We start from the raw sequence: 20,823 nt of genomic DNA on the forward strand, positions 1-20,823 counted from the left end.
ACTTTATCTCAGCCTTCCTCGGAGCCAACCCCAAAGACACCTCTGGTCGATGCAGTGGGTTAGGACTTCCTGTGTGCCAGCGTGTTCTGTGGAATAGCTGAGAAGGTGCTGTTATTACGTCCATCTCATTGTCTGGGGCACAAGTGCTTTTTCCTCCTCCAGGTTATCTCTAGGGAGGAGGCAGTAGGCAGCCAGGAGGACACCCCAGCCCCAGTCCTGTGAGTCTCTGGATGGAGTGGCTGACCCTTGGTGGCCAGAAGGAAGAGCCCAACTGATTGTCAGGAGCCAATTTTAGAGCAGGACTCAGCCATTCTTCCTGCTTTCAAGGCCTGAGAAATATGTGTCCACTCAGACCTCAGGCTTCTTTTCTAGGACTTTTCCATCTAAAACCTTACCTGTTACAGGAAACCTTATCCACCTAGTCTGACCATCCAGTCGGTAACAAGGGCACCCTGAGGGTTCTAGCGTTCTACATTTCAGTTCACAAAGTGGGTTCCCATTTGTTTGCCCCGTGCATCTCATCGTCATGACACTCCTGGGAGTTATTTCCTTCCATATTACATGGGTGAGAACTGAGGATCTGGGAGGTGAAGAGCCTTTCCCAGCTTACCTGGAAAGTGGCACAGCCGGGATTCCACTCCAGAAACAGTGCTCTCTCCCTCACCAACCAGGGCTCCCTCTAAGTCCCTCTGGCACCTAAACGATCCTTCTTGCCCCCCCCCCCCCCGCCCCCGCACTTGGTGCAAGGTGTGATCAGTGGCTATTAATGCGGACTTGTGGGTCTGAGCAATCTGTCTCCACTGGCCGGCTCCACCCCCAGGCAAAGGCCCCGCCGCACTGCTTTGGCCCCACCCCCTCGCCTGGACGCGACTTCCTAGTCCCCTCCACAGACCCGGGCCACAGCCCCTGAGCCTACTGGAGTCATCAGGCCAGCCCCGCCCCGGAGCCCCCACCCCCACCCCCAGCAGGGCCCACACAGTCTGTCTGAGCTCCCACAATCCTGAAATCCAGCTCCAAGGGGCCAGCGGGAGAACCCGGGGCCTCAGTGGATGGGAGGGGTGTGGGTGAGGGTGAAGGTGGGCACCCCCGGCCCTCTTGGCCTCACCTGGTTATCCTCCGCGCCTCCAGGTGGCTCGGGGAGTCTCTCCGGCGCTTCCGCATGGGCGAGTAGGACCGCCGTCTCCGACGCGCTCGCTCGCGCTCCCGCTGCTGCGACTCCTTCTCGTTGTACTTGGGGTCCCGCTCCCTGAAGGGATGGGCGCGGGGGTTATGGGGAGCTGGGGCTGGCTTTCCCGCGTGAGCCAGGGGCACTCACCTTCTCTCACCTGTGCCCCGCACCCCACTGGGAAAGGGCAAGTTTGCTCCCGGGGCCCCAGGGAATGCGGGAGGGAAGAGGACGGGGCTGTGGTTCAGTACTGTGGGGAGGCCGGGAGTGCCCGGGTGTGCGTCTTCGAGGGTGGGCACTGCAGGGGCGTGGGTGCTGCGGGGTGAGGATGCGAACGTCAAGAGGGCCCTGGTGTTACCCTTTGGGGCGAAAGAAAAAAAAAAGAGGGCCCTTATATATGCGTGAGAACTGGGCGCTCTGCCTATGGGGATGGAGGGTAGTACTAGGTGTGTGAAGAGGTTGAGGGCGGGGGATGTGAATTCTGGGGTGGGCTGGTTGCACATTACGGGGGCAGGTATATTAGGATTCAAGCGAGACAAAGAAAACTACAAGGATGCTGGGTGGTCTCCCCACCCCTACTCCTGCAACGCAGGAGGAACGCGCAGCAGGGGGCCGGGGGAGGCGGGGCCTGTTTGGGGGCGGGGCCATACCTGCTGGGGCTGTACCGCGAGTAGCTGGGGCTCCGGCGCGAGCGGGAGCTTCTGCTGGGTGGGCTCCTCTTGCCCGACTTGGAGGAGTAGCTGGAAGAGCGCGAGTAGGACCTTCGGGAGAGTAAACAGTCCCTGCGGGGCCTGCTGGGCTTCGCCGGGGCCGTCCCGGATGGCTAGGGCTATATTCAGCTGGTCCCCTGAGGGAGACCTTTCTCTTTGTGGATGCCAGGCCGAGGAATCTGGCCCTTTCCCGAGAATGAAATTCCCAATCCTTGTGGGGATTAATAATAATTTGGACAACTTCTTTTTATTGAGTTCCTACCATCTAAGGCCACTTATTAGCTGTTACCTTGAACAGGTGATTTCACTTCCTTGGGCCTTGTTTTCTCATTTGTAAAATGGGAGTAAATAATTGTACTTACCCTATAGAGTTGTAAATGAGTAAATTAGGGTCACACACCTCCGACAGGCAGCACACAGGAAACGTTAGGTAAGTACTTTATTACGTGTCAGACACTGAACTAGCTTTGTGTGCATAACCTCATTGAATCCTCAACACATCCTAGCCTTAGGTACTACTATTATCAATCCCATTCCACAGACGGGGAAACTGAGGCACAAAGAGGGGAATGTTTTCACTGTGCAGATAAGGAAACTGAGGCTCAGAGAAGTTATCTGAGGCCCAGGGCCACCAGCTAGGAATGGGTGTAGTGGGCATTCCAACTCAAGTCTGTCTGACTCCTTTCCCCCAAGGGCCAAAGGACATCTCCAGTTCCTGTTAACTAGCTCCCTAAGGAGGAAAGCGCTGCAGAATGAGGTCAAAACGGCACTCACCTTTTTCTGGATGAGGTGGATCGGCTTCGGGTGTACCTGGGGGAGGCCCTGGGGTTTGGGGATCGGGAGGAGTGGCTGGAAGAGCGGGTGCTGGCATAGGAGGGGCTGCGGGAGCACCCTCTCATGGGGGAGCTCCGGGCTGTGGATGGAACCAGGCTGGACTTCTTCACCTCTGCACACTCCAGACACGGCGACTGAAATCCTCTGCAGATGTGGGGAGAACGCCAGTTAGCGATGGCCTGCCCGCTGGTCTGGAGGCATCTGGAGCTGAAACTCTCCTCCCTACCTTCGCCGAGGCTGTGGTACGCTCAGAAACCCCTTTCCACCTGCTCCCATCTTACTGCCTCTGGGAACATTCCCAGGTCACAGGTGTCAGAGGAATAGGGAGAGAGGGGGATGCCTCCCACGGGGGGCACTTCAGAGCATTTTAGGTCAGTGGGTGTACGCATAATGGTAAATTACACCAAATCACATAGAGACTTACTCCCTTTGAGTCTTTTCTGGTCCTTCTGATTACATTAATGAGAAACCCCTGGTTGGGAACTAGTGCGTTTCCACCATCTCTGTAACATTGGCAATCTCCCAGACCTGGCACCAGGTCTGGGCAGGCAGCTGTTGCTAACCAGAATTAAATACACTGTCTTTATGTATTTTCACATGTAAATCATGTATTTTGCAGGTGCTCTCTATTTAGGACGAGTTCTATAAATTTGCTATATAAGATGGTGGTATAAGGTTCCTTATATAAAAAAAAAATGAGTTTACTAAAGGAAGAGTATCAGTAGTACAGGGATAGGGCTAAAATCAAGAAAGGGCCATACAGGTGGTTTAAATTTGGGAAACTTTTGATGTGGCCCATTTTGCAGATGGGGGAATTGAGACTCAGAAGAGTGAAGGCTTGCTCAAAATCACCCAAAGACAGGTTCTAGTCTTCTGTGTTCCCACCCTGCCTGGGGCCATGCGAAGCTTCTATTGGGTTCTCAGTAAGGGCAGGTTCATTTGGTTTGGGCCAGATCACGTTTATATGGTTTGCAAGCTCATGACGATCTGGCCCCTGCACACCCCTCTAATCTTAGCTCTTGACACTTTCCTCTCTTGACGCCAGTCATAATGGACTACTTGTTCCTCCCGGAATATCCCTGTTCCTTCCCTGTCTCCAGGCTTTAGGACGTTCCCACTGGCTGGAACCCTCTTCCCTCCCCTCCTCACCTGACAATAACTACTCATGGTTCAGGCTTTAGTTTGACCTCACCTTTTCTGGGAGGCCTTCCTTGACATGTCCCTGAATCTAGCTGCGTGACCCTCATTGTGTTACCACAGCCCCCAGCCTCTATGCATTCCCTGTCCCTAGAAGGACTCACTTGGTCTTACAGTTGCCTCTTCCTCCCCCAGTCACTGAACTAGTTGGGGAGAGGACTCATGTCCCTGGATTCTCTATCCCAGCACCTCGGACAGAGCCTGACACATCTGTCCTAGGTCACGAAAACGTAGCTCTGAAATAAACCTTTGAGCCTCTTAGTGTCCTGGGGGCTTCACAAGCATCGTCTTGTATGGTCCCCCCACCAACCCTCAGGAGACTGGCACTATTCTCCCCAATTTACAGGGAAGACACAGAACCGTTGGTTACTTTCTCAAGGCCACCCAGAGTCTCAAACCCTGATCTGTCCCGCTTCAAAGCCCATTCCCCTGTTACCCTACCCTTACGCACCTTCACTGTTGAAGTTTCCCTGAATTTAGAGCTAATGATGTCTCTTCCATTCAGCCCTCTGCTCACTGCTGACATGACATAAATAGTCATGAATTTAGAGATCATTTATATTTCAAAATGAAAGGCTGGGTCTAAATGATTTAATCTGGCTGTCCATAGGGATCAGATGAAGCAGGGAACCGCCAGATGCCACTTAGGCTTTAGCTTCAGTGCTGGGACAGATCTGTGTTTGAATCCTGGCGCTGGCCCTTCTGATCCTGAGGGTTTTTGTTTTTTGTTTTTAAGATTTTATTTATTCAACAGAGAGAGACACAGTGAGAGAGGGAACACAAGCAGGGGGAATGGGAGAGGGAGAAGCAAGCCTCCCGCTGAGCAGAGAGCCTGATGTAGGGCTTGATCCCAGGACCCTGGGATCAAGACCCGAGCCAAAGGCAGACACTCAACAACTGAGCCACCCAGGCGCCCCTGATCCTGAGTTTCTTAACTACTCTGAGTCTCAGTTTCCCCACCAGCTACACAAAGGTCTCTGAAATACTTACCCATAAAGGTTCTATGAGGATTAAGGAAGATGATCCTTGGCAAGCACCTGGCATGGCACCTAGCCTATAGTCAGGGCTCGGCACATACTAGCAGTCATTATTATCATCAGTTGTTATTACTATTGCTTTCCCGGTTCTTTTTGTTGTTTTTGTCATTTTCTGCCCTGGAGTATGTAAGTAGACACCTGTCCTCCCTGTCTCATCTGGGAATATCACTGCCTGTTCTGGGAGATACTGACATTTGCTCTGACCCAGCCCTGGGCTCCCAGGCAGGTTTGGGTGTGAACCAAGGCCGGACATGTGCCAGGGCGGGCAAACCAGAGGCTCCGTGTGGATGCCATGCTGTTCGTCTGGAACTCAAGTGGGCTACGTGTTGGGGACAAAGGGCGCTCTGTCCTTGAAGAAGTCATTAACTAACTGTTTCTCTGCTAAGGCTTTGCTTATCATTCTGACATCGTGGCCACTTTGGAAAAAGCAGACTCCCACTCCCCAAGAAGAAAGAAGACCCCACTGTTAGCATGGTGGAAGGCACCAGCAAATCTCTTCCACCCTCCACCCCCGCTCCCCGCATCTGCTTTCTTATATGCTCCTGAGGAAAAGGACGGTGCCATTTTCATTTCTCCAGCACCAGGCTGAGTGGTTGGCTTCTAGGAGGTGCCTGATAACCAGGAGGAGGGATAAGTAGCTGAATGAATGATCAAGAGTCAATGATCAGCGATTTCTACTTGCTGTAATTGTGACATTATCCTCAGCGCTTAGCATTTTGCTGTGATTCCTTGAATGAGAGGGTAAGGGGGTAATGAAGTAGAGTTTACAACTGGCTCGTCAGCCACTGCATGGAAGGTTCTCTGCAGGAAAACTGCATCTGACCAGTGGGTGAAGATACACACGCACACACAGGCACGCACACGCTGCAGGTGTATGGGAACCCTCTGTCCTCCTCTGTCCTACTCTCCACATCTCACATGAGAGGGAAACATCTGTTACCATCAGTGACCCTCCACCGGCACATCATCCCGGGGGAGTCCGTGGTTTCCATTAGCCACTCACTCCTGTGAGCCCAGTGGGTTTTGACAAATGGGAACTACGTATCCACCCTCGCAGCGTCCTCCTTAACCCCCTCTACCCACTGCCCTCTCTGCGTCTCTCTACCCCTGGACCGGCTTGCTGTCTCCTTAGTTCTGCCTTTTCCACAGTGTTACAGAGCTGGACTAGTACCGTATGTAGCCTTCAGGCTGGTTTCTTTCACTCATTTAAATTTCCTCCATGTCTTTTCATGGCTCGACGGCTCATTTCTTTTTAGTGCTGAATAGTATTCCCCTCATCTGTGTGTACTGCAGTTTATTCACCTACTGCAGGATCCAGGAGCAGGCTTTTGTGTTGATACAAGGTTTCAATGCATTTAAATGTTTTTACATGACAGCGACTTTAAAGGAATTCAATGTTAGATTTTCTCCTGAGATTACTGGTGAAACTGGCATTTGTTTTTGCCTGTCCATCTCCATCCTTCCTGGTATCAGTTCCCTGACTTTTCCTTCAGAGAACCAGACTTCCCCCAAGTTTTGTGTACATGGGAAGGCTACTCATAAACCCTGAGGGCAGCATGTGACAAATTGTTGCCAAGGACACAACATCTCCTGGGCCACAGTGATTGGCCCAAGGGTGGGCAAATGACTCCAGACAGACCAAGAGCAAACCATGAGACTCCACCCTGGTATTCTGCTGCAATTTTTGGGAAAGGGACATCCTCCTTCCACTGGCTGGCTGACCGGATAGAAAGGTTAGCATGTGTGAATGCTGTTGGCCCATGTGCCCATGTTTTGGGAGGGTCTGCTTGAGAATGAAGCCAACAGAGAGGGAAGCAGAGATGAGAGATGGAATGGGGAAGGCAGATTCTCAATGATGTATTTTTGAGCCTGAATCCAGCTGTACCTAAAGCTGACACCCTTGGATTTTTTTGTTTTTTTTAATCCCCCAAATTATGCCACTTTGGGTTTTCTCTCTCTTGCAAATCAAAGGCTCCTGGGTTCCGGGTGGGAAGTGGGTAGGTACAGGGCTGAGGTGAGAGACCGAGATGGTAGAGCTAAGACAGACCGCCACCGCCCCCCCCCCCCCCGCCCCTCCCCTCCTCCAGCCCAGGTACACTGACCTTGACTCTCTGCCCCGGCTGGTGGGGGAGAGATTCTCCAAAGTGGCCCCCTTGTTCTGGGGCGAGGAGGTGGTGAAGGAGTTCCCTGAATCCGAGGTGTTGCCACAGTGGAGCTCCTGGCTCTTGGTGAGGCCCCCACTGGGGCTCCCCTTCTCTTGACCTCGTGACCTGGCTGAGCTGATTTGCGTGGAGGGTGGTGAAGAGGTGTCATTGCCTGAGTCATACTCCTGGGAGCGTCCTCGGGAGGTGGTGAGTGGGCTGGCTGTTTTGGTAAAGAGCTCAGCGGCAGACCCCGACCCAGTGATCTGAAAGCAAAAACACCCGTTGGACACTGCTGACTGTGGGGCCCGTGCTCTGTGTCTAAATAACCAAGAAATGTTTACCGTCATGACGCACTGTAACGAAAGGAAACAGAGAGAGAGAGAAGAGGAAAGAGAGACGCCAAAAAAAAAAAAAAAACAAAAACAAAAACAAAAGCACAAATTCCTGAGAGAATTCCACAGAAAGGAGATATTTTTTTACCCCCTGCTAGATTAACTGGAAGATTTAGGTATCATGCAGAGAAAAAGCATGCGATCCAGAGTAAACCAAAGAAAAAGGAAATTATACAAAATTTAATTTCTAATGAGTTAACTCAAACAAAAGTGACAACTCAATCGAAAGGGGGGTGTGTCACACCCTTAACCTAAAACAGTAATAAAAATAAAGGAAGGGGGAGGGGAAAAGAAATGGGACAATGGGCGTGAAAAACAAGGATCTTTTAACTTAAAAAAAAAAAGAGAGATAAAGCCAAAATTTTAAACTTCAACCAAATCCTCAACGAATTTGACTTTTTTTTTTTTTTAAAGAAAAAGTTCCCTGAATAGAACCCTAAACAAATATCGCATGGGGAAAAGAAATGAAATAAAGAGTTTTTTTTTTTTTCTTTTTAAATATAAAGTCAAGGTCACAAAATGACATTTTAGTAGTTTTCAACTAAAGGGGAAAAGAAAGGGGGACAAAAAAAAAAATGGAAGCCAAATAGTCTGACTGAAAACAAACGAAAAAAAAGCTCTCTACGGATATTTGTGTGTGTCCTTTTCCCCCTGGAGAAGGTAGCTAAGGCTCTCGAGTGGCTTCTAATAAATTCTCTCATGTCTTTGCGGATTATATCCACTTACCAAGCAAGAGCTCCTCCTTTAGTAGGTAGGTAAGGTGTAAGAGAAAGGGAAGAGCGGGCAACGTGAGTCCATCGTTAGAGTCGAAAATGACAAGAAAAAACACACACCTTTCTGCACACCCTCACACTTGGCCCTGAGCTTTGAGTTTTGGTTTTTCAGTGTTCCTACCAGGCGAGGCATCAGTTCTGTTTGGTTTTCTCAGCAAGGGGACCTCAAGCCATCAACACTAACCTCGTGAGTCCCTTGGTGCCCGAGCTGGATCGAGGAACCCTGGCTGAATGCGGTGGGGGCTAGAGCTCGCCTCCCTGGAGGTGTCAAGATCGCGAGGATGTGCTTGGCACAGAGGGCGTGGGGAGGGGCTGGGACATCTGGGGTGAGTGGGAATGGGGAGGTCTGATCTGGGACAGATGAAGGAGGAACGAAGGTGAGCAAGCCCTTGGGAAGGCGGTGGTGTATTCAGAAGCACAGTGGATGGTTCTCTGTAAACGTTCAGAGCAGTGTCACGGCTGTGATGTCACCGTGGTCCCTGCCAACAGTACCGTGCTTATTTAGCCACGGGCAAGAGGGACTCCTGCCCTGGGCCGCCTCCGGCGATAACCATCCTCATGCGGCAAGAAATCTGTGGGGCCCGGAGGACGCTGCCTGGAAACCACTTTCCCTGAGACCACCTTATGGGTCTCTGAGATCCCAGAGTTCTCTGTTTAAATGGCCTCTGAGCCCCCTCCCAGGGTCTCTGCAGGCTCATCCGTGGGGCTACTCTCCTGGGGACACACCAGGCTTCAGGTGTGCATGCTCTCAGGTCCAAGGGTGGCCACGTGGACACAGCTTCGATGTTCAGGCTGAGGCGTCCACGTGCACGTGTGGGAGGCCCATGGTGTTGGTTGGTGCAAGTGGTAGGAGGAGAAAGAGAGGGGATGTGGCCTTGAGGCAGGGTCCCCCCCAAACCAACCACCACCACACTGCCATGATGTGGCTGGCCGCTCCGAGGGGTGTGAGATTCTAAAATCAAACCTGACTTTCCAGATCATTTTCAAGGCATCTTTGCCAAGACAGGAGAACATACCATGTTTATGTTTGCTGGCTTGATTTATAAACATTGAGATGTATAGTGTGTGGGGACCTTCTCTACTCTTGCCCTGGGCCCCATGCATGTTAGTGAGGTCTCACCATCAAAAGCCTGCTTCCCTCCCACCCCTTATCCCTTGTACCTTGGGCCTAAAGGAGTGGGACTCTGGGGCCTTCCTAGGGAACCATTTCTGCCTTCGTAGCAATTGGTCATGAGGGTGAGACACAGAGACACCAGAGCTGCGAGGAAAACAGCAAACTCTGGCAGCTCAGGATGTCAGCTTCCAGACCGGGGAGGCGGAATGTCCTTTGTGGATTCTCCCAGGAGGCTTTGCACACGGACAAGGTGATGGTCCAGCTTTACCAAGTTCTACTCAGCACGGCTGCCGCTTCCTCTGCCTGGTGACCCGGCAAGCTTTGCCTTGCGACAAGGGACCTCAAAAGAAGATTCCTCAGGTGGAGTCTTTTTGAGTGAGGCTTCTTTAAAGGCCCTGTTTCCATTCAGCTCCTCCTTTTTGTCTTCCCATCTGCAGTGTGGATGCAGTATCTTCCCCCACTCTGGGAGTCCAGTGGCAACATGTGTATTTCTACCACCTCCATCAGGAACAAGAAAGCATCATGGGGTCTGATGGGCTCTCGGACTGGGCCTTGGCCCGGGGATGAGCACAGATCATCTTTGCTCCGGGGATGGTAAAGGTTTGGTGGCCGGTATACCACAAATGAATCAGGCAAGCCCTTTTTGGAGGGAGCTGGGCTGGAAGATTAGTGTAATGAGGGGCCTGTGGGTGTAACGGCTTCCGTTATCCATCCGTAACCGACTCGCTACCTGGGGGCATCCAGGCTGGCCTTCCAGCCCTGACTTGTTCCCAGCCCTGACTACCGATTTCAAAGCATTTGCCCCGGTGCGTCATGGGTCCCCATGGGCAAGGATTTCATGAGTGTGAGGCCCTTCCAGGCTAGTAGATACAGAGGGAACTTTGCCCTGTTTGCCCTCTCATCCCTACAGCCTGAGCTCACAGACACACTTTCAGCACGACTCGCCTTGACCGTGACCATTATCCGCATGTAACTTGTATAATTAGAACCGAGAGCTGTACCAAGCTTTTCCATCCTTTCCAGAAAACAGAGATAAAAGTCCTCTGAAATGTTCTCATTGGGTTGAACCTCATGCCTAAAAATACCAACATCTCCTGCTTATTTAGAAGTCCCATTTCTTTGGATGAATATAAATTCCTCGACGTGATTGACAATATCCTTTACAGTCCAACCCGGAGTATCTGACAGGTCTCCTCTCTTCCACATACCCTCACTGTGGCCCCACAACCTAAGCCGATAGGTTAGAATTTTCTTGGTTCTGCTGCCACATCTCATTCTCCCAACCCCAGGCCATTTGCACATGCCATTTCCTCTGCCTAGAACATTCTTCCCCATTACTCTATTTCATATGGCTAAATTTATACATCCTCTGGGTTACATATCACCTCCTCTAGAAAGCCTTCTCTAATCCCCCAGGTCAGGATGGCACAACACTCCACCCCTCACTCATTCATTTATTCATTCAATCTTTCATTCATTTACTCTTTCAAAAATGAGTGGCTTCTGGGGTGCCTGTGTGGCTCAGTGGGTTAAGCCTCTGCCTTCGGCTCAGGTCATGATCTCAGGATCCTGGGATTAAGCCCTGCATCGGGCTCTCTGCTCAGCAGGAAGCCTGCCTCTCCCTCTCCCACTCCCCCTGCTTGTGTTCCCTCTCTCATTGTGTCTCTCTCTGTCAAATAAATAAAATCTTAAAAAAAATTAAAGTTAAAAAAAAAAAAAAGAGTGGCTTCTATGTGCCACAGCACTGTTACTCAGTGGGCTAATTGCTTGTTTTATTGCCTATCTCTCCAGCTGAGTGGGAATTTGTAGAAGGCAGAGGCCACGCATGACCAGTTCAGTACTGTACCCAAGTAACCAGCAGTGCCTGGCACAGAGTAAGTACTCACTAAATCTGGCTACACGAACACAGCCTGAGCTGGGAAGCCTGGGCCCATCCTAGCTTGATTCAGTGGTGAAGATGGCTGAGTGGTCACGTTCTGGTGAGGCCCAGCCGGGTAACTGCCAACTTTGGGAATTTGATAGGTTTTAAAGGAGGGACTGGCCCCCATCATATTCAAAATAGTTCTAAAAAACGAGGTGGATTCTTGGCTGAAGGCTGCTGTCTCGAGACCAGCTCAGGGCTGTCTGTGTGATCAAGAGATAACCTTTAGAACTCAGTTCCAGGCCTGTGGCAGAGGGAAGGAATACAGTCTGTTCTCCCTCTCCTTCCTGGCCCACCTCAGACCCAGCATCCTCAGAGAAAGCACCCAGAGGCTGTGTCTATACATTCTCGACAGCTTAAGTTCCAGGCTGAGCTGAGAAGCTCCAGATCTGAGAAGATTTCCAGATGAGACAGGCTATGCTTGGTCCTTACTTCCCTTCCACCCTCTACTACCCTGGGAGGTCAGCTTAAAAAATAGGCTGGGGCTGGCCATTTATTTGCACATAACAGGGCTGTTAGCCTATACTTCGTTCAGATTATAAAAAGGTGCTCCTTCTAGGTCAGGAGCGAGAAAAAGATGCTCCCTCTGGCCAGACAAATCTGGATACTTAATGGCCTTTTTGTTTCAGATTCCATCTTCTCCAGAGCAAAGAGGAGGAAAGGTATTGAGGGGAGCCAAAGATCGAATGTGTGTGTGTGACAGCCATGATAATGCAAAGGAGACCTTCATGGTAGGCAGACAACAGAGGCCTCTGTGTTTCTGTCCTTTCTAGACAAGTACTCACTCACTAAGATGCCAGCAGTTGTCCACTCAGTGACATGACAATGCGGCTCCTACTTGCTCCTCATTTAGATTAACAGCCCTCTCAAAACTCATCTTTCAAGAGTTCTTCATCTGCTGGGAACTTCTCTTCTAACCATTAACTGACCTTCGCCCCTGTCCTCCTACCTAGGCTGAAAACAGTGCCCAAGATACTTGATAGGAGGAGTCATCCTAGACCTACTGTTGTCCAGTATCAATGTCCAGTAATCATGGTACCTGGTGCCCCTGTTTAAGACCTGGAACCCTCATACCAGGAAACTCTTCTTTGGTATACTGTGGCCCCTTCCTCCATATCAGCCTTATCCTTCTTTCCCTGTCTTCACAAAGGCCTGTGGGGCTTGGCATAAAAACTCAGCCCCTGTAGTATCTGCTTAATTACCAAGTGGAAAAAAACAACAACAAAAAAAATCTGTCTTAATATGGATTATCCCCAAAATCAAGACAGGAATTTGAATGCTAGTAGTTGATTTGAGAGGACAAGGAACTTCTGTAGGGGAGAGGGGAAATGAGGTGAGGGGGAAGAAAAGCCAATGGAAGACGCGTTATCAAACCAGGCAGTCGGAGGACACTCTGGGAGCCAGTGAGGAACTGACTCTACCAAGGAGGGAGCCGGGGTATTTATACACCAATGCCCCACCACTCATAGGTTGGAGACTGCACCCAGTGGGTGTCAGTTCTCCAGGGTGCTCATACTGCCACATGGCCAACCAAAGCAGTCTTTGCCGGCCAGAGAGCATCTTCCGGAAGCTGGAAGTTGGCCATGGGTCCTGAAGCCGAGAGGATGAAGGGATATAAATGAAAAGCGTCTGCTTCAGCCTCCCAGATCACCATTGGAAAACTGATAGGTCAAGTTATGTTTTGTCTCAGCTACCTTTTCTTTAGCCCACTTAGTATATATGTACCCAGGTACATAGCCCACTTGACAGTAAATCTGAATTAACTGCCAATGTTGCAGAATGGGGCGGGTTTCACATAACAGCTCCATTTCTAGGCTGTGCTGAAGAATGAGATCTGACAAGGCTGGGTCCACATCCTTCCTGCTCATCATCGGCTCAAGAGAACTGCAGCTGCCCGTTTTAGGCTTTTCTGGTGCCCAGCCCCACGCGATCCCAGTTGCTTCTATCTATTAACTGCCAGGCCCCCAAGACCTCTGAGTTTGTGACCCTCTGTTCTAAATGTTTGCCACGACCTGACCATTCCAAAGGAACCACAAACACAGTGCCTCCTGGATGCCCCATCTCTCCCTTCCAGAATTATGAAAATGGACGCTCCATCTTCCCCAGCTTGATCCTTTTCATGCCTCTTGGACTTTGGCCAATGGAAAGAACCAGGAGACCAGAGCCATTAAACCACATCCAGACCCAGAGGCTATGACAAGGTCTTCCCTTCTGGATCAGGATTGCCAATCTCAGATTCCCCCCCACCTCCCCAAGGACAAACTATTTCACAAACTCATGGCCATTGGAAGAAAGCAAAGAGGCATTTCCCCCTTTAGTCCCATGGCCCCCTCCAATGTGAAGCTCCGATTTTTTTTTTTCCTCTTGGAATTATAAGCTGGACTCATCTCCTTATTTCTTAATATACTCAATGTTAACACTTGGGTTTTTCTAATAAGTAATTAAATCCCCCCACCACAAACTCCGGCTCCTGGCATTTCACTGGGAGTTTCTCTCAGCCCTCCAGGGAAGCTGGCACTGTTATTTATTGTTTTTGTTTCAAATCATTATTTAATCAAGAACGGGGAAAAAAGGCAACCTCTCACTTACACTTCAAAATTTAATTTCAGCTGAATTCTGAGATCAAGAGGCAGCACGGCCTAATAGGTTACAAAAATACAATCAAGAAGAGAATTCCAATTAAACCGAACAAGTCCATTTACTGAGCTTCAAATGGCCCCATGGAGAGAAATGGCTATAAATTTCTCTTCCCCTCCCTGCCATATGGGGGATTGGAAATTCTCATGTGAATATAGAGTTGCGTGGCAGAGCTTTTAGCTAGAGGGTTCTGGTTATTCCTTAAAAAAGAAAAAAAAAATCCTTTTGTTCCACAAAGACATTAAGTTTATTTTCCTTGATGTCGTTCATCTTCCTTTGTTCACTAATTAGGAAGACAGAAAAAAGAATGGGTTTGTTGATCTCTGGGAGTCTGGGTGAGAGGAGGCGGAATGTGGGGACACAGCAAGATGACATAGTCCTTCAGGGTTGGGGCGGTCCCATGGGGCGGGGCACTGTAATTGACCTTGGGCCCGAGGAAGTGGCCCGGCCTCCTCTTTCTCTTCTTCTCCTAATCATAGGCAGGAAACTGAGGCAAAATGGCGACTTCGGGGGCCCTCAGCCCACCGGTTCCTAAAAATCTCCATATGGATCCAGTCAGACAAATTTTACACCAGCCCAAATTGAAATGGAGAAAAATTAAGTTCAGTGTAATGAGTTTTTCATCCAGACAAATGCATTTGATTTAAGGGCTCATCCTTTTTTTGGAGGCCATGTCAGTACTACTTCTTCCGGTGATAAGAAGTCACTTTCGTGATAGAACACGGCGGTTTCCTTTTGTTCTGAACAGATGCGGTAAAAGTAAAAGTTGACAATGCTATGCCAATTTCCATGAAAAAAACCCAACAACCACAACTGGTCCCACTAAGGCCCCGTCTCATACTGCCTTTCGTCCTCATTCTGGTCTCTCTCTTTTCAAAACTGCAGTGAATGGTGTGGCGTGTTTGAGTCTCTTGGGTGAGCGAGGGCTGAAAGGCTTTTGCAGAATGTGTGAGAGCCTGGGTCAGGGGTCTGAAGGCCAGGGCCACCATATGCTTTCCCCTGTCTGCAAAATGGGATGCGTACCTCCATCCTGCCTTTCTCCTACGCTTGCTCTGAAATTCACCTCAGACTGTGGACACGATTACGCTTTTGAACCCAGAGATATTTCGAAAACATCACATCTGGGTTTATGAGGAACAAGCTTAATAAAACCACTGGGATGACCAATAATGCCAGCAACGACTGCATATTGAGTGTTAGTTATGTCCTGAGCACTGGGCTAAGTTTCTCACTCAGAACTGAAGCTGCCCGAGGGTAGGATCCTTGTCCGTCTTGTTCACTGTGAACACATGTTCACCCTGGTGCCTGGAAAAGTGCCTGGCAAAAGGCAGGTGCTGAACGCATATTCCTTAAATGAATGGATCCCCCAGCTCAGTCCATCCTCACAAGCACCCTATGAAGCAGGTGTGATTATTAGCCCAAAGTATGGATGAGGACACTGAGGCCCAGGGAAGTGAAATGACCCAAGAGGAGTCATGTCATTAAGCACATGCACTCTGGGGGCAGACTTTCTGGGTTTGGATCCTAACTTCTCCATTTCACTTAGGTGCTCATCATGGAATTGTTCCAGGCCATAGGACATGGCCGCCATGTTCTAGGCATCCACTAAAATGAGCATATTAGTGGACGCTCCCTTGAAGGGCTATTGTAAGAAACAGATGAGGGGGCGCATAGGAAGAATTCAGCCTAGCATCTGGCACATAGTAGGTGCTCAGTTGGCACTGATGGTTGCTGTTAACCAGGGTTGACCAGGGAGAAAACATCAAGAACCTCAGAGTCTACAGATAGGTCCCAAAGGCCATGACATCATCACTGCACTCTACTGCTCCTCTTGTTGACAGATTTCACGAGGAAATCTTTTTGGACCTCAGGTTTTATGCTCTCCTTCTTGTTCTTGTTCCTCTCCTTCTTCTTCCTCTTTTCTCTCTCCTTCCTCTTCCTCTTGTTTCTCTTCTTCCTCCTCTCTTCCTCCTCCTCCTTCCTCTTCTTTCTCTTCTTCTTCCTGTTCCTGTCATGGCATCTGAAGGTTTTTTTTGGCAAAGAATACATGCAACTTTTTGGCTCAAGCTGGACATAGGAGGAGGAGAAAAGATGCTTGTGCTTCTCAACTTGGTCTAGCTTCCGTCGTCATTGGCCCTCTTCCAGATTTCCTCTCCAGGAAGGGCAGACTTGACAGAGTGCCCCATGCCAACAGGGAAAGGGTTTGGCCAAACCTTGGTGCCACCAACATCTCTGTCATCTAATTGGCCCTCTGGTTATCAGAGTAAGGTTCTAAGACACAAGCCACGATTCTTATCAGTTCCCCTTCCTCCCAACTGAGCCACTTCAGCTCTGTGAGCCCGTTTTCCTGTCTGATACATGGTGGTAATAATTGCATCTATCTCGGAGAATGGCTTTGTGCATAAAATGGCACCAGCAACAACAGCTGTGTAAAGCATGGGATGGTTTCTAAAGTTGCATCACCTTTGTTCTAACAAAAGTGCCTGGTACACAGAGGTATCTCCCCTCCCTGTATACATGAGTCATCTCAATTCAGTGAACCCATCCTTCAAAGCCTAGCTCGAGTGTTCCCGTATTTGTAGAGCCCTCTCAGACACCAAGACAGCACTGTCTTGTCCTTCCTCTGTGGTCCTGCTCCGCATTGTATTTACTTCCATCGCCACCAGGGTTCGTCGTCCGGACATCCGGCAGCTGGTGGGGTGGGGACGCTGCCTCATCCGAAGGTAGCTGCCCTTGGTACTGATGGCGGTCCTGTACCACTCTAGTTGCCAAACTGTGAGGAGGTCCCAAGGTACCAGGGGAGGGAGGGGGTGGCTTTGGGCACTTGGGGATAGGGTGGTGACCAACTAGTACACAAGGTTTTCAATATTTGACAACCGAGGAGGAGCTGGTGCTCGCGGACTCCATCTCAGCCCTAATTACAACACTTATCTCACTGTAGTGCAGCCGTCTGTTGACTACCAGACTGAGCTCCGGAATTCGGGAGGAGCGTTTTATTCATCTCTGTCCCCCTGATGCCTTGAACAGAGATGGCTGAGTGGAGATAAAGAACATGAATGAGGCTGTGAAGGGTCCCTAAACCATCTCCTTGGGACCCTCCATTTGGATTTGGGCTCTGACTGAGCAAGAGGGCTTCAGGTTATCTTTAGCTCACCAACTAGGATTTCAATAAGACACAACCCTGAATTTGCATATTCATTTATGCAAATACGCTCCCTTGATGTCATGTGTCTGTCCTTGATTTTTTAAAGAGCGGTACCCTGGAAATACCTGCAGCGGAGTGTGGCGGGAGCCAGGGTGTAGAAGATCCCCCGCACTCGGGCTCCTGCTTAATCCCCAGAACCCCGACTCTTGCCCTGGAATTCTGCTTCCAGCCCCAACTCGAGTCTTTGTTTCCTTCTTCCTTTGGCTGATTCTTGCTCAGCACTAGTTTCTGAGTTGTTGCCTTCTCTGCCCTAACCTAACACTAACCCTAGGATCCCTTCCCTGCCTGCCACTTCCCACCCTATCTCAGCGTCTCTGCTCAATTGTTGTGCCTTTTCTTTTATAGGCACAGCTTGTCCTCTGTGCACCAGATCCTGAGATCTGACCCTCGGATAGATGTTTTGGGAGATAACTGGTAGATCTGAATGAGTGATGGGATGGATTCTTCGGGACAGTGACTCTGCTGTTGAGCCGGGTGGCTGGCATAACGGAAGATCCTGGGCCAGGACTCTCAGAAAACTTGGGGTCTGACCTGATATCTTTGTCCATCTCTGCCTTTTGCAGGAGAGAGGAGGAATAAGGGTCTAGTGTGGAGGGCACATGGAGGGCTAGACTCGGGGGTATCTGATGCCCCCGGAAGTCAGAAAACCATGAGTGGGATGAGGTGAGCCAGCTGCTCTTTAGGAGGGAGGAAGCTGAAAGCACAGGACGTGAGGGGCCCTTGCTCTGGCCCCAAGTCCTGCACAGACCAGGCTGGGCCTGGAGCCATACGAGTATTACTAGGACTGCCGACACAAGTACTAGTGTGCTAACCACTGTCGCTGCCCCAGTGCTCTTTCCACGGCCACTGTTCCTGCTGCCACTGCTATTCGTAGCAGTGACCAGGAAGTAGCATTTCTCCACTTGTCTGTTGCAATCTGAAACCTGTACTTACACGAAGTCACTGAATGCCCACACCACACCGCCTACAAGGCAGGTCTCCCTGCTCCCCTGGTTTTGCAGGTTTAGAGAAAACTGAGGCACAGAAAGTTTATGGAACTTGCTCACGGTCCCATGGTTGGTAAATGTAGAGCCAGTGCCCAGGATGCTGTAGTCGTAAGACCCACAAATGTTTGCTGAATTCTTCCCCTGTGCCAAGCACTGGGCTCAACCGTTTACAATGGGACTTTGCTTTTGTCCACACAGCAGGGTTTTTGAAGAAAGAGACTTATTCTCTGCATTTTTTTTTTTAACAGATGAGGACACAGGGACTCAAAAAGGTTTAAGTAACTCCCCGCAGCTCAGAGCCAGGATCTGACGGCATCATCATAGCCCCATGTTTTGAACGACTTGGACTTGCTGTAGCCCATGGAAGTCATTCCTCTTCTCTGAGTCTCAGGTTTTCAGTCTCTCTTCTTGGAACCAAGGCACTGAGGTAGGTGAGCTCTTAATGTCTGCCCTTCTAGGTGTGGGTGAGCTTTCAGCTCTTCTGATAGGGACTGGGTCCGTGGGAGACACTGAGGCTTCAAGAACCACCAGCTGGTGTGGGAGGACCCCACTTTTTTTTTTTTTTTAGGAACATCCAGCCTTTTGCAACATCTTGATAGACCCAGGCTATTAGGAAACCATCCCAGGCAGGTGATCAAACAAACCAGCAGCTCCCTATGGCACTTTTTAGTGAGGGTCAGTGGGGGCCACCAAATGGGCTACCATAAACACCAGGACCAGAAAGACTGGGTCATTTTGATTCACCTCTTCTACCTCTGACAGCTATTTTTGCATCAATTTCTAACTCTGCAACAATTTCCCTGGGAGATAAATGAGATCATCAAACCCATTTTCCAGGTGAGGAAATTGAGGCCGGGAGAAGGAATTGTCCAGCCAAGCCAAGACTCCCCGGGCCTCCAGACTCTCTGCCATGCTGGAAAGACCTTTTATAGGACATCAGTGGAGAGGGGAAGGCAGGTGGGCATTTTCCATCTTCAAAATACTTAACCACAAGACACCTCTACAAAGGGGGGCCTGAAGACGTTGTGGATGGTTCCAGCTAGGCAGAGGATTGGGGCAAAATGAGACCTTGGTGGCACAGGGTGCCTCGAATGGTAAAGAAGAGTTACCCAGAATGCACTGCAGGTGATAACTTGTGTCAACCAGGCCCAACTAGAGTATATCATCGCTTTCCCTTCTTCGACCTTCCTGCAAGCACCCCGAGCTTCTCCTCACTTCCACCTCACCTGAAATTCTCAGAATCACTCACAGCTAGAGAAGCCGGGTCCCTGCCAGCTGCAACTGTAGGCTACGTCAGCACTGTGTCTCCTCCCGTTTGTGTATCTGTCCCTTTAGCACCCACAAAAGGCCTTCGCCTACTTCGTCTTATTGGCTGTCCCCAACCACCCCACATGAAAGTGGTATTATTGCAAATTTACCAAGGAGAACACTGAATTTCGGAGGAGGGAAGGGACTTCCCTGAAGCCATACAACCAGGGAATAGCAAAGCCAGGACCTGAGTTCAGCTCCAACCCTGAATCCCTCGCTCAGGAAAGTTCCCAGCATCAGACTGTCCGAAATTACATTCCGGCTCCTCCTTGGGGACCTGAGGGAGCATCACGGGATACCATTCAATGCGGGGCTGCTAAACCGGATTCGTGACCTCTCTGAGCCCTGGTTTCTCTGTCCCATCTGTTGGAAGGGACCAGGGAGAGCAGCCATGCCCTCGATGCCCTGAGACCTCGTGTGGACACAGGAGAGGACACAGCTCAAGCGCTATGAGCTCCCTGAAGGCAAATGCTCATACACATTCCAGGCCGTGTTCATATGGGTGAAATCAAGTCCCAGCAGCGGCTGGGGGGCATCTGGGCTGCAGACTTCGCGGGAAAGCTGGAATGCCTCCGCCACATCAAAGCCCCCTCTCTTCCTTCCTCCTGCGGGGTCTCACACATGCACTCCTGCGGGGTCACTCTGGAGACCAGCCTGTGTTTTCAGCGCTCCCCGCTAGAAAGCCTGGGCACTTCAGCTCTGCTTCCTCCCCCCAACCGAGTGCTGCCAAAGGCTGGGGAATGACCACCTGGTTGGTCAATAAGGAGGCCCGACAGCCAGTGGGGTGTTTGCCCAAAACTGAGTTAAAATGTGCCGTACACTGCCCTGACCTTGTGCCTCCACCTCCCCACGAAGCGTCACGGCCAAGACTGGCCGAGAAGGCCGTGTGGAATACTTACTACACCCCTGGCCGACAGGATGCTGAGCATCTGGAGGGGCTGGCTGGGCGGGTGGCTGGAGTGGGCCTCGGGGCTGGCCTTGCCGAGGGTCCTGGAGCAGCGGCGGGAGTGCCTTCGGCGGGACTTCCGCCCTTCCTCGGGGGACCTGCCTCGGTGCCTGGGGGAACGGGGAGAGAGAGATGAGCCGGTCTTCAGAAGGGGAGTGTGGCAGAGGGGTGGCTGCGGGGCCCGCAGGATCAGAGGGCCGTAGAAGGTGTCTGGGTGTGCTTATACAAATGACACACACTTTCATCCATCCCTCATCTGCCTCCACCCGCCCACCTGCTCATTCATTCATTCATTCATTCGCTCCTTCTCTCATTTGTTCATTCGACAAATGTACCTGACTGTTTGGGGAGCTGGGAACGCAGCTGGGAAGACAGAAAACATCGCGGCCTGATTTGCTTTAACGTCCTGGGTGTGGGACTGTCTGTCAGTGTGTTTGTACATGACGGCATGTAT

General features: G+C 50.5%; 1 protein-coding gene across 1 annotated transcript in view; it reads right to left on the reverse strand.

The window, feature by feature from the left end:
- Window positions 1-20,823, reverse strand: part of SRRM4 (serine/arginine repetitive matrix 4) — a 142,929-nt gene that overhangs the window by 924 nt on the left and 121,182 nt on the right. Inside the window, exons 8-12 of the mRNA XM_046025812.1 lie at window positions 20,323-20,479; window positions 7,046-7,350; window positions 2,650-2,853; window positions 1,816-1,926; window positions 1,106-1,246 (exon numbers count right to left, since the gene is read on the reverse strand). Of these exons, the coding sequence (XP_045881768.1) occupies window positions 1,106-1,246; window positions 1,816-1,926; window positions 2,650-2,853; window positions 7,046-7,350; window positions 20,323-20,479 (918 nt within the window). The remainder of the gene's footprint in view (window positions 1-1,105; window positions 1,247-1,815; window positions 1,927-2,649; window positions 2,854-7,045; window positions 7,351-20,322; window positions 20,480-20,823) is intronic.

This window comes from Meles meles, chromosome 12, assembly GCF_922984935.1.
Source record: "Meles meles chromosome 12, mMelMel3.1 paternal haplotype, whole genome shotgun sequence".
NCBI lineage: Eukaryota > Metazoa > Chordata > Mammalia > Carnivora > Mustelidae > Meles > Meles meles.